General features: G+C 28.8%; 1 protein-coding gene across 2 annotated transcripts in view; it reads left to right on the top strand.

Annotated features, from left to right (window-relative positions):
• LOC142324566 (uncharacterized) overlaps positions 1-12,353 on the top strand; it is a 48,980-nt gene extending 36,627 nt beyond the window's left edge. For both annotated transcript variants that reach the window (XM_075365409.1, XM_075365408.1), the window contains 5 exons: positions 2,155-2,304; positions 3,177-3,305; positions 7,638-7,761; positions 10,504-10,690; positions 12,159-12,353. In XM_075365409.1, coding sequence (XP_075221524.1) covers positions 2,158-2,304; positions 3,177-3,305; positions 7,638-7,761; positions 10,504-10,690; positions 12,159-12,252 — 681 coding nt within the window. In that variant the 5' untranslated portion in view covers positions 2,155-2,157 and the 3' untranslated portion in view covers positions 12,253-12,353. The remainder of the gene's footprint in view (positions 1-2,154; positions 2,305-3,176; positions 3,306-7,637; positions 7,762-10,503; positions 10,691-12,158) is intronic.
• Positions 12,354-13,199: the final 846 nt, after the last annotated feature.

Genomic DNA, 13,199 nt, shown 5'->3' with positions numbered 1-13,199 from the left:
AGTAACAAACAATCTAAACAAAAAATCCTTTATCTCAATAAGAAGAAAAAATTAGCTGAAGCTCAAAAATTAACCTGGTACACTTAAAATAAAAATACCTATCAATAAATATAAAAAATAAGACACTAAAACACAGTTATAAAACCATAAACCACTTATTCAGCAAATACTATTCCACCTGAACGAACAATCAAAGACAGACAGACTCCAGAAGATCGAAAGAAAAATTGTAAGGATTGCATGGATAAAAAGTATTAGAAAGTGGTGGAGTGTGCCAAACAAAATCATGTACAAAGAGTTAGAACCCATCACTGATATCATGCATAAGAGGAGATTAGGATTCTTTTGACATAATCATGAGGATGCAGTATTCAAGACTTCGGAAACTGCTAATACAGTACAATCTCGACTCGGAAAATACAAAGGCAGGATGCAGATGATTCAGAGAAATAAGATAGGATCTGAAGGAAATTGGCATTACATCAGTAGACGCCACAGGTAAGATAAAATTAAATGAGAAAATCATGAACAAAAACACTCATAAGATAAAACCTCACAACACAAACACTAGAAAGGGCACAAAGATTGAAGATCGAAATGTATGAAAAAGTAATGGGAGGACCACAAGGCCCAAACAGTCCCATCAAAGAGACATGTATAACAGACTGACTAAAATGATCCTATGCGGTCATAAAAGATAATAATAATATATATGTTTAGCCCACCAGGATGATCTAGTGTTTAACTCATCACAAAAAAGTTGTTTTAACAGCTGATTTTCAAAGTCAAAAGTTCTCAGGTTCAAATCTTAGTAAAAGTCAGTTGCTTTTATACAGATTTAAAAACTTAACAGTGAATACCTGTGTACTCTGGTGGTTGGGGTTTAATTAACCATGTCTCAGGATTGGATGATCTGAGTCTCTACCAAACTCAACAAAGTGTAGTCTGATACATATCATTATCTCATTGAGCCATGGTGAAATAAGTTTACATGATGATGACTAAAAGTTTACTTGATGTGAATCTTCTTTGTATATTTTTCTCATCTTACCGTGAAAACTATTAAATTATTTTCTATGGAAATAGTTTATAAATATTTATGAATTTAGGCAATCAGAGTTCAAGATCACAGAATAACAACATACATTCATGTTTGCCAGTTCACAGAGTTATTACTATATTTCAGTTTAAAACTAGTTATAAAAAAATTTTTTTTAAATGTATTTTAATGTTTTTGAAATATGAAAATGTTTTCCTTCTTAGTGTGGAAATTCCTAAAACAAGGGGCAGGACAAATACCAACATCACATTCACAACAGTAATATGATGATTCCTTTCTTATGTTGTTTGCATAACAAACAACACATCTTGTAGGTGCAATTTTTATTCTGTATCAGGATTATACGACAGGAAATGCCATTCTCAGAGTATGAGAGAATCATCTCTATCTGTAGAGAGCCTACATTTTTTGGGAATGACTTTGATGAATTTCAACATTTTGTTCAATAAGGGGGCTTCTCTGAATTGAAGAGGAGTGTACTGGACTGTAAGGTTTAAAAAAAAAATTATCAAAATTGTAGCTCCAGCCTTTTTAGTGAATAGAGTCATTTATAATTTTCTGTTTAAAAAAACATTAGTCGGTTGCTAAGTTTGACTTTGTTTCATATGAAGCAACTAAAGTACATCTGGGCACAGTCATGGTAATGTTCTCTGATAGTTTTGATGTCCACTGTACATAAATTTCTGTGGTAAAAATAACTGAGCTGCTTGTGTGTGGCTGATTATCACTTTTATTTCAGCAGTAATATCATGTTTATGTAACACTTGTGTATATTTGTTGCGTGAAGAAAATATTGCAAAACTTCTTCTTTTTCATTCTTGACTACTGCCATTTTTATTAGTGATGTGTCTAATGTCAGGTCTCGCATTAATCATTCACTTGACAATATTTTATATATATATATATATATATATACACACACACACACACACACACTATAATTCAGTTCTTAAATATTCAGGTAAAAAAAAAGTTACACACAAATAAATATAAATAAAAATTTCAATATATGAAATGTTTTACAGTTTTCAGTGACTTTGTTGTTTTCATTATAAATACTTAAATTTTAACTTAGAGTGTTTTTATTTTTGAAGATAATGGATGTACCTGTAAAGAATATCTACGTGTATGAAGCTTTGCCCTCTAACAGTATCAAACTAGAATCTGAAGATGATACCACAAAGGAAACTTTATTGTTGATTTTACCACATCGCCTTATTGAAGATGATATTACACCTGTTTGTGTAAGTATAATTTGATTTATTTTTTGCTTTTTTACAAGTACGAGGATCATTACAGTTCTGATGTTTTACTAGACTGATTGATATGTACTGCCACATTGGCCAAAAAGATACTGTTCTTTTACCACATTAATGTGCCGGTATACATGTCTCTGATAGTAGTTGCAAAACTCAATGATAATTTACACTTTGACAATGTCATCTGGTAGCATGTGCTGTATTCACCTGACTTGGCTTCAATTAATTACTTCCTCCTCCCAAATCTGAAGAAATGGCTCATTGGACAAAGATTTATTTCTAATGATGCAAAGGTGAGAGAACTGATTATTTCGCAGAGTTGGACAAATCACATCATACTGATAATATAAAGAAAGTTGGAAAATCTGGGTAAATGAATCAAATTGCAAGAGAATTAAGTTGAAAGTTAAAAAAAAATTCTTCAAAACCTTCCTGAACAACCGCCATATATGTTTTAAATTGACTTATAAAATCAATTTTCTCAGAATTAAATTTGTGGTAAATGTGTTTGCTATTTTGTTATTTTTTGCAACATACACTTTGAGAAAATATAGTGTATAATATATATATAAAAATAACAATTGTAATATTATATTAATAGTAAATTCATATAAAAATAAAATTAAAACAATTTTCTTCTTTTTTGGCCAATTTTGTCATAATACTTGGATTTTTCTACAATTTTTAGCAACACAAATTTTAATGGTATTTAATATCAAAAATATTTATTTTTATATTTGATCTGTATATAAGTGCTATTATTACTAAGTTCCAGTAAGAATAAAAAAAAAAACAAAAAAAAATTTATTAGAAATTAATTAGTTTGTAATGTGATTTCTTTATCTGTTTTTTTAAAGGAATCTGAGATCTTATTGAATGATGATGTTTCACCACAGGTTAATCTTAATATGAAAAGCAATGAACTTCGAATAAAAGATTTTCGCACAGTGAAGACAAAAGATGGGATGGTATTTTATCCATGTCGTGTAAGTATTAGCTATTGGCTATTGTAACAAACATGATTTGTCTCTTGTTAATTTCATATTAACAAGAGACAAATATAAAAGTACAGCTTTAAATTAAGAGAACCAGTTAACATAACTTGGCAACTTTTTTTTAAATAAACATCAACTCTCACAATGTTTTAATGTAAGTTTGTCTACTTCAGTTTATGCACCTTTTGACAAAAGATATCTGAAGTGATCACCCTCCACAGCTGATGCAGCAATGCTAAAGTAATCATATTGAGAGTCACCTGATGCAAACTGTTGTCAATGACTTCAGTTATTTATTGTGAACATTTGCCTTCAGTTATTGATAGTGTAGGACTTGCAACTAGACAAATCGTCTAGTCAGAATTGCACTAGACAAATCGTGGTGACAAGGAAACCACTGTTCTCGAAAATTATTGCACTGAAGCATGAATAGTTTACAACAGACAATAATAGATTAGAGTAGTAATATACACCTCCAATAATATTGCTAATAGGAGCAGTGTAAAAGATAACACTCAAATACCTGTAGTTCAAGCTCTCTCAGTTTGGTTTTTAAGTTTCTTGCCCTGTGTGGAAATATATATATATATATATATATATGTATATATATTAGTGTTTCTTGCATGCGCACCACTTCATCAGATTTATTTACAAGTTTTTTTAAAATGTTTTTAAGATATTGTTAAAAGAGGATGCGAATTTAGAAAAATTTTAAAAATATATATTTTTATTTTATTTATTATAAAATGATACATTATAAATAATATTTTCCATATATATATGGAAAAATATGATCATATATATGTTGTATTTTTATAATAAAAAAATAAACTTGAACAACCCAAGTACAGTATTATAAAGTAAATGAAATGACACTTACCTTATTTTTTATTCCAAAAGCACCTTTACAGGATCCTGCATCATCAGCTGTATATAATATATTTATATAAAATTACATATCAAACATAATAAAAAATTAAAATATTGTAAATAGTTAATTTTAATATTGAAATTTCAATTTAAAGTCTGGGATGTGTTTTTTATTTTTTTATCTGACTGTTTATGTAGCTATCATTCAGCTAAAAAATGAGGATTTGTTACTCAGATAGTAATTCTCATACTTTTAATGTGGAAGAGATTGAGAAAAAACCCAATAATAAATAAATGGAAACGCTTTTAAAAAGTGAAAATATGCCTATGTTCAGTGTCCTTAAGAATCAATCTTGAAATACAAGTTAGCTTTTTACCACCAATTATTTGACTGATTTGATTCATATAAGTTACAGTTTCTACCCGTATTATTTGGTTACAGTTTCTGTATTATTTGGTTGTAAATACTCTTGATAACTTTTTATTATTAGAGTTTAGTTAACACGTTCATGACGGTTGCCAAAATACATAGGTTTTTTATTTTCCATAGTTATTTACATGTATACTTACAAAAATCCAGAAATTTTCTTTTTACTTTTTTAGTTTATATTTGATGAAATATACATGAAACAAGCATTATTTCAAAGAAATAAAACTCCAATCATATGTTTTATTAATTTTTTTGCGTGCATCCAACAGGGTACACAATGTGTCTTTGTTATGATATATAACTCCTGGGCATCGTCCACCCACATGAGTTCACGAGCTGTCTTATTTCTCTGAGTCTGCCCTAGGTGAGCCACTAGTTGCACAGACACTTGGCAGTTCCCATCTACGCTTTTACATCGTACAGTGATTTGTGTTTGAGGTTATAAGCCAGTATTGTTTTAGATTATTGTGTTGTATTTTACGTGAACCAAAACACGGATCACAGTGAAATATCTAGTCTATGGATGAACTAGAACTAAGTGATTTTGAAGAATCCGGCAGTGAATACGTCCCCTTGTCAGGTCATGACAGTGACAAACAATCTGAAGACAAACAAGGAAATGTTGACAGTTTCAGTATTTCTCAAAATTTTGAAGATAATGGTAATGTATATATTGTAGCTATTCTTAATTTAAGTAATGTAGATTTTGTAATTGAAAGTGTAGTAGGTGGCCAAGGAGACCTAGTTTTGGCTGTAAATGCTACTGATCAACCTGACCAAACAGTACAAGAAAGTGTATGGGAAGATTGTTTGTACACTGTAAGACAATTTCCTTTCACTGGTAGAAGTGGTGTACAATATGATTTTAACTGAACAGACCCTTTGACAATATACAAGCAATTTCTAACTGAATATATCATAGATCATGTTGTACAGGAAACAAATAGATTTGTACACAAAACTTGTACCAAGTTATAAAATGGGTTGACAAGAGACGTGTTCTAATGGTTTCCTCAAGAGCAGAAGATACCGATAATTTGACTTATTCAGGTAAACGTAGCATGAAGGGGGAGGAAGTTCCCAAACCAGCTGCTGTATTGGGATACAACAAAATTAAAAAAGATGTTTGCATTTCTGACAGTGTTAGTTATTTTCTATAAAGGCCTAGATCGATGAAGAAAATTGGAAATGTTAGGCTTCCAAGAGGAGTTAATTAGTAAGCTAATATCAGCTACAGATGATGAAAACAATGCCAATATTCCGCCAGTTTCTACAGCAGTACCAGAGGTACAGAGGCAACAAAAGCCAAAAAAATCACAGCCTCATAAAAAGGGAGAGTCCAGTTCACAACACAAGAAAACGATGCCTGGCTTGCTATGAAAATCTGACCAGAGAAACTAGTACAAAAGAAACCAGAAAAAAGCCAAAGAGGTATATTGCAAATACTGTCCAAGAATGATGTTCCTGCAATATCGTAGTATAAAACATAATGTGTAGTTTCCATGGATACAAAATTGAATGTTTTTTTGTAAATTATCTCGCTTATTTAATTTTGTTTGTTTTCATATTTTATTTCCACTTCACTTTGTCAACAAAAACCATTTACTGTATTTCATTTTAATTTCATTTTATAACTTCAAAAAAAAGTTTTAATTTAGAATTTGTATTAATGCAAAGTTTGAAATATTTACCTGAATAAAATATTTATTTTGTAAACTTGTATTATATAGTTCTTTTCATGACACTTCTAATATGCTGTTGTATGATTTTAAATGTCTACAATACAGCCAGACTGAAAATAAATGCTATATGAAACCTGTGAAAATGTGTACCTTGTTGGGCACACAGCCACTTTACTAATGAGCAGAATGTGCCCCTACAGGTACATAACATCTTTTAAAAAAAAACTTGTGTACTCGTATGGGCGCACAATGTCATGAATGTGTTAATGCCATTATCAAGATAATCCAAAATTAGTTGTTAATTACAAACAACTAACCAATCCGTTTAAATGGTCAAATAAGAGGCAGTACAAAAAAAAAATTGTTCAGCAGCTGTTGCTTAACAATTTGACTGTTATAGATAGGGATTTCACTGCTATAGGTATGTTACTCAGGTTGTTGTGGCTGCTCTTCTAGCTGTGTTAGAGGAACTTGGTCAAAAAAAATGTTATGGGATGCATTACACTCATGATGCACATTTTCTTATTTCTATTACATCCTCTTTATAGGACGATAGTCAACAGCCATCTAATTTTGATCATTTTTGTAAATTGTTAATAATATTTGAAGTAAATATTTGTTTTCATTTATCGTTAATTATTTCTACTTTATATTAACATAATTTAGTAAACCTTCAAAATCTTTGAAAATTTTGTTAACATCCATCCAGTTTATATGTTGTGTGTGTAATAGTTAATATATATTATTATTATTGTACATCGTAAAAATTTGAAATTGAAAGCAAAAATTTATCAATTTATTGGTGTTAGAAATAAGATCATTCAAAGCAAGGGACTTTTCCTAACATTTTCTTTTTTATATTATTTCTTGAAAACAAAAAAAACATTCTGTATCACCATTGAGGTTGATTCGAAAACTCTAAAACCTGAGATATGTAATAATATCTAACAATACATCATGTAATGAAAAATTTTAAATAAAAAAGAAGTGCATTTTATTGTTTACTGTAGTACATTATCAGATCAAGTAAATTTATTTATTTAATGCTAACAATTTGAAAGTATACAGGTCTGTGCCACAGTTGTTTTCATGATAAATCTACAATACATAAAAAATTGTTTATACATGTCATGTCTTGTCTCTTGCTAAAATTTCATCTTTTTCAAAACCATTAAAATTTCCTATTTACCTATTAGTAGCTGTTTTATTTGTGTTAAAGTTGATTGTTCTTTTAAACATATCGCATAAGTTTAATTTATAATGAGCAATAACTTCTATTAATCCATTCTGAACTTTATTTTGAATATTATATGTGTTTTTAAAACCCTTTCTTTGTTGTAGCTCACTAATGGTAACAGTGAATTGTGGTACTTGAGTAAAAGTAAAAACAGACTTCTTCTTGCCAGAAGGACTGAAGATATTTTTCATCATTTTAAAACAGCCATTACTGCATGGAAAGATATAAGTAAGTTGTAGGAACTGTCTATAATACCAAAAAATTGTTAGCTTTCTCTTTGGAAAAATCATTGTTATCATACCTTTTTTTTATTACTGCATTCCTCAAGACTTATTGCCAAATTTTAATCATATTCTAGCAAGTTTATCAACCTCCTTTTCAAGTTGAATTCAAATGAAGTAATTCATATTGATGGTTCTAGTTAAGTGGAATTACATTTGTCAGCAAGCATGCATGTTTGGGATGCCTCATCAGAACAGCATATTTACTTAATGTCCCCGTAACACATGGATGAGATATGTCATCTCTTTGTGTTTTTTGATTCAGTTTGAACATCTGATGTATGCATAAAATCATGTTAATTTACATATCTATATCAGACGATTCCAAATTCCACGGCAGTTTCTCAGGGGGATGATTGTATAGCCAAAAATAAGAAAAAAAGTTCATATTAACATAGGTCAGAAAAAAGTTCATTAGAAAGTTTAGGCTCTCAAAACATTTCACTCTGCTTTATGTTTTCTCTGTGAAATTAAACTGTATTAAAATTCTTGGGGTACTCATCAAGGGGTAAATTTGGTGCTACCTTATGATTTTTGTTCTAAGAAATTGAATAAAAGTGGTCCCAGACCTCTATCTCCTATTGGTTTTAAGAAAAACGAGGTAAAACACAAGGAAACAAATACAGGATACAAATTTTACCTGTAAGACTGTAAACTGTACCTATTATAAGTCGATAGTTTTACAGTATCTGAAACATTTCGTGAATTAATATTTAATTTAAAATAATAAATTTGTGTAATAAAATATTAGCTTATGCAACATTTACTAAACCTATTTGTGTTAGTTTACAGAATTTTTTATTACTGTATAAAACATTTATTTTCTGTATTATATCATTGTTTTTAATTGTAACTCTTTCCACCCAATTAAAACATATTTATATAGTCACTTATTCTCGTAATAATAAGTTAGCTAATCGTAATATGTGTGGCTAATCCTCACACACACACATATATATATATATTTTTTTTTCTAAAGTCAGTACTTACATATTCCCGTGTACCAATATATTGTATTTTTTATAATCAAACACCAACTTGAACAACCCAAGTACAGAATTACAAAGTAAATGAAACGACGTTTACCTTATTTTTTTTTCTTTATTCCAGTTGCATTTTCGTGGGATCCCACATCATCAGTTGTATATAAACTATATAAAATTACATATGAAAACATAAAAATATATGTATATTTTTTAAAAATTAAAATTAAAATTACTATCATATATAGAAAACATGAAGTCAATTAAGAATTAAAAATTAAAATTAACTTTAAAAATAAAATAATTAGAAGATGTATACCACGTAACCTGGCCAGTCAATGTTATATTACTCAGTAATGTACTATACTGATGATCTGGGATCGTAATGTACTGTTCATTACTGATGATGCAGGATCCTGTGAAAGTGCCATTGGAATAAAGAAAAGAAAAATAAGGTAAGTGTCATTTCATTTACTTTGTAATTCTGTACATGGGATGTTCAAGTTGGATTTAGTTTATAAAAAATACAATATATATATATGGCTTTCCATGTGGTACATTGTAATCATAGTTTGAATGAATTGCTGAAATGTGTTGAATTGCTTAGATTGTTTTAAGATATCTGCAGACATTTTTTTTATCATTTTAAGTGATATTGATTAAGTTGATTGTTGTCTTTGTTAGCCTCTAAATAATACCAACAGAATGCAGAAATGAGGAAACAGAGTTCTGCAGGTATGTAGAACTATCAGGTTGTAAAGGTTTCATCTATTTTCTTATCCAGGACCCTGCTGTTTAATTGGTTTTTAGCTACTATATAATTGTTTTCTTGAATTGATATTGTCCATTTTAACAGGCACAATGAATTGTCCATTTTAACAGGCACTGCTACGATGTGGCCATCAATACGCTTAAGTTTAATTTATGGTAAGTAACACAGTCGAGCGTCTTAATTCTATACAACTATGTTCTTGACAGTTAATATTCAGTAGAACTATTTAGCAGCTTTTGAGTAAAATCTTCTCAGATACCCAATGTACTTGGCATTTAGTAAAGTAACTAGTTTCCTTCTAAATTTGAAAACTATATTTTTCATTTGAGATTAATAAATTAGTTTTTCCTGCTGTACTGTAGTGTACATTGCAACAGTAAATTTTTCCCGGTTAATGGATATTCAATGTGTAAGTTTATTTACAGTGTTGAACCAGTAAAATAAAAATATGCTTTATAAAAGGGTTCCAAAAAGTTGGATTCCCTTTAATACCAGTTAATTTTTTTGTATAGTATAAATAATTCTTATAAATCCTGTTTTAAGAATAGAAAATCATTCTATAAATGTTAATCCAAAGAAGATTTATTAATGGACATAGCCATTTACAAAAATTAACAACTTTGTTAAAGAAAAAAGATAGTACTTGATGATAGTATCAACATACGGAGAATTTGTCCTTTTTCAGATTTTATGTTTTTACTTTCACAATATTCTTTTAAATGAAAAAAGGCTTATTCAGAAATTATGTATTAAATAACATAAATTTACATATATATTAATTTTCATTGGATTATAGCAGTCTGTTTAATATTATCTGTATGTGGTGTAATATTTTTCTTTCATAAAAACGAATTTGGTTTATTAAACTTCACTGTGAGGGATTAAATTTGTAATAGAGAATTTTCCTTCTAATATTTTATAATTTTTATTTCAGATAGAATAGAGAATAGCAAAGATCTCTCACTGAAACTATCTTGGCATTGTCACATCACTGAAATATGTAAAGATATTTTCTCTTGGATTAAACAGAATCCTCCTATACAGTGGTCTGAATTAGAAAATTATCATCATGAAGAAAAAGTTTGGTTGTTGGAAAAGACTTTGTTACAAAATTGTGATAGGTAATAGCATTTACTTTATGAATAGTCTCTTACTTAAGAAAACTAATTATAAACTTATTTTATTTATAAAATCTTTCTAATAAGCAAGATAATATAAAGGAAATGAGTTTGTGGAACTTATTCAGTATGGATTTAAAAATGTTATATGGTTGCCTGGTTGGTTGAATGCAACTTTATTAGTCTCTTGTTCTAATATTATATGAAATTGATTCCTGGAAATAGTTAGTTTTTTATCACTTTATGCATAACTGTGGGGTTTTTAATTTATTACGCATGTACTTGATGTGTATAACAAATTAATAAAATTAATTTAAAGAGTTTGGTAAAAGTAATTTGCGAAATTGCTTAATTTCAATAAGCATATTGTTGCTACTGAATTTTACTTTCTTAAATCATTTATTTTCTTTTACAAAAACAGCTGATAAATGCTCTGTAACTGCTGCTGATGCATGCTAATGCTATGCCTAACCGAGATTCAAACCTAGAGACCATTTTACCATTCTGCCACAGAGATCGGCTTAATTATTAAATTAATTTAAAAATTAAACAATCAAAATATTTAATAAAATATCCATACTTGTGAATGAATTCTATATATTATCAAGACAAGCTAGCTTTTGAGAAAAAGCAGAGGAAAGTATTCTTATTTAAAAAAAAAAAAATTTCTCATGTAAACTTTAATATTTTGTTAGGTTTTGAATTCAATAATGCAGAAAACTAAATTGTTTATATGTAAGGATGTAAAGCAATAAAGGAATTTAATATTATAATTTAAAAAAAGAAAACAGATGTACATAAAAAAACAGACCAAATATACATTAAATTTTGAAACACTTCTTCCTTAATTACAAACATCAATGAAATAGTTGTTGATGTAATAAAACAAAACCCTTGTTAGTTTAAATGTAGTCCATTTAGTCATCAAAATGACTCATTCAGTGATATTTTTTAGTGATTAAATATATAAAAAAAAAATCTTTTTTCCCCCTAAATAAGTCATTAACAGGTAAGAATAGTTTTCATTTCTCATATGAGTATTTTTTTCCAAGTAATTGTATGTTCAGAAGTCTCGAATATCATTGGGAAATTTTTAATTTAATTTTATCATACATTGACAGAGTTGAATTAATATAAATTTTTTGGTGTGAATACAATTCATTCCAAAAAAAAAATTGTTTCATGCCATTTATCTTTTATATGTCTACACAACTTTAATTTATTTATACTTTTTGTAATTTATATCAAATTTTTTTGTTGGCAGTATCAATATTTACTTTTACTATCCGGTTAGTGAACTTGTTAAAATAGCAATTTTTTAAAACGTGATTTTAGATTATTACATTAATTAAGAATTGAATATTATTTTATTTAAATTTTCTGATCAAAATTAATAAATGCTTTTTTTTGTTATAATGTGTGTTGATACCAGATATTTTAAGATTTTGAGCCTATTCTCATTTGCCGACAGGTACATCAAAACTTCACTATGGGACATGCTCATAGGAATCATATTTATATTTTGTAGAAATTATGTAAAAGAATTGATTCTTTTCTATCTGTAGTGTGAGCCACCATATAATTACTTGCCAGTGAACTCTGTATTATTCAACTAAAGTAACCATGTATCATTGATCTGTAACATAATATACAATTAATTGTTTAACAAAATAAAGGAAAATTAAGTAAAATAATTTTTGTTGTGCAATGGGAATTTATATAATAAACTCTAAAAAGCGATAAACTATTAATCAGTCATTACGTGATAATTAGGCATAGAATATATTTTTTTTAAGTTTAAAAAAGGACCTTAAGTTCTTTTGGAGAAAATGTAATTGGTAAGATAAATTATCGTAGATGTAATTTGTGCATCTACATCCTTTCTTTCTTTTTCTTGTTTAGCCTCTGGTAATTACCTTTCAGATAATACTTCAGAGGATGAATGAGTATGATATGTGTGAGTGTAGTCTTATACAGTCTCAGTTCGACCATTCCTGAGATGCGGTTAATTGAAAACCAACCACCAAAGAATACCTGTCCCCAAGATCTAGTATTCAAATCCGTGTAAAAATAACTGACTTTACTAGGACTTGAACGCTGGAACTCTTGACTTCCAAATCAGCTGATTTGGGAAAAATTAAAGAATTATTTGAACAAATTTGTGGACTTTTTTTCAGATTGCCTCACATAAATGGTGTAAAACTGCTAAGCAATAGTTTTGTTCACCGTATAACCTTGTGTTACGAATTCATAATGGACAACACCATTCCAGTCAAAAAAGAACAGTAAGGAGAATTTTAACACTCAATTGAATTTGGCATGCTTCAGGAAGCTTCCATTGGGGTAATGGTACCTTTGTTCAAACATCATACCATGCACCCATGTTTTATCACCTATTATGACAATTCTGAAATTGTTCGTACCACTTTATAAACCCATAGTGCTGATGCTGACACAACATCCTTGCCAGAAGCCTTCTCTAACATTTTCACCACTTCACTTAGCTTTAATA

Source organism: Lycorma delicatula, chromosome 5 (genome assembly GCF_047948215.1).
Source record: "Lycorma delicatula isolate Av1 chromosome 5, ASM4794821v1, whole genome shotgun sequence".
In the NCBI taxonomy this organism is placed as follows: Eukaryota; Metazoa; Arthropoda; class Insecta; order Hemiptera; family Fulgoridae; genus Lycorma; species Lycorma delicatula.
The sequence above is the reverse complement of the archived record's forward strand: the minus strand, read 5'-3'. Positions and strand labels throughout refer to the sequence as shown.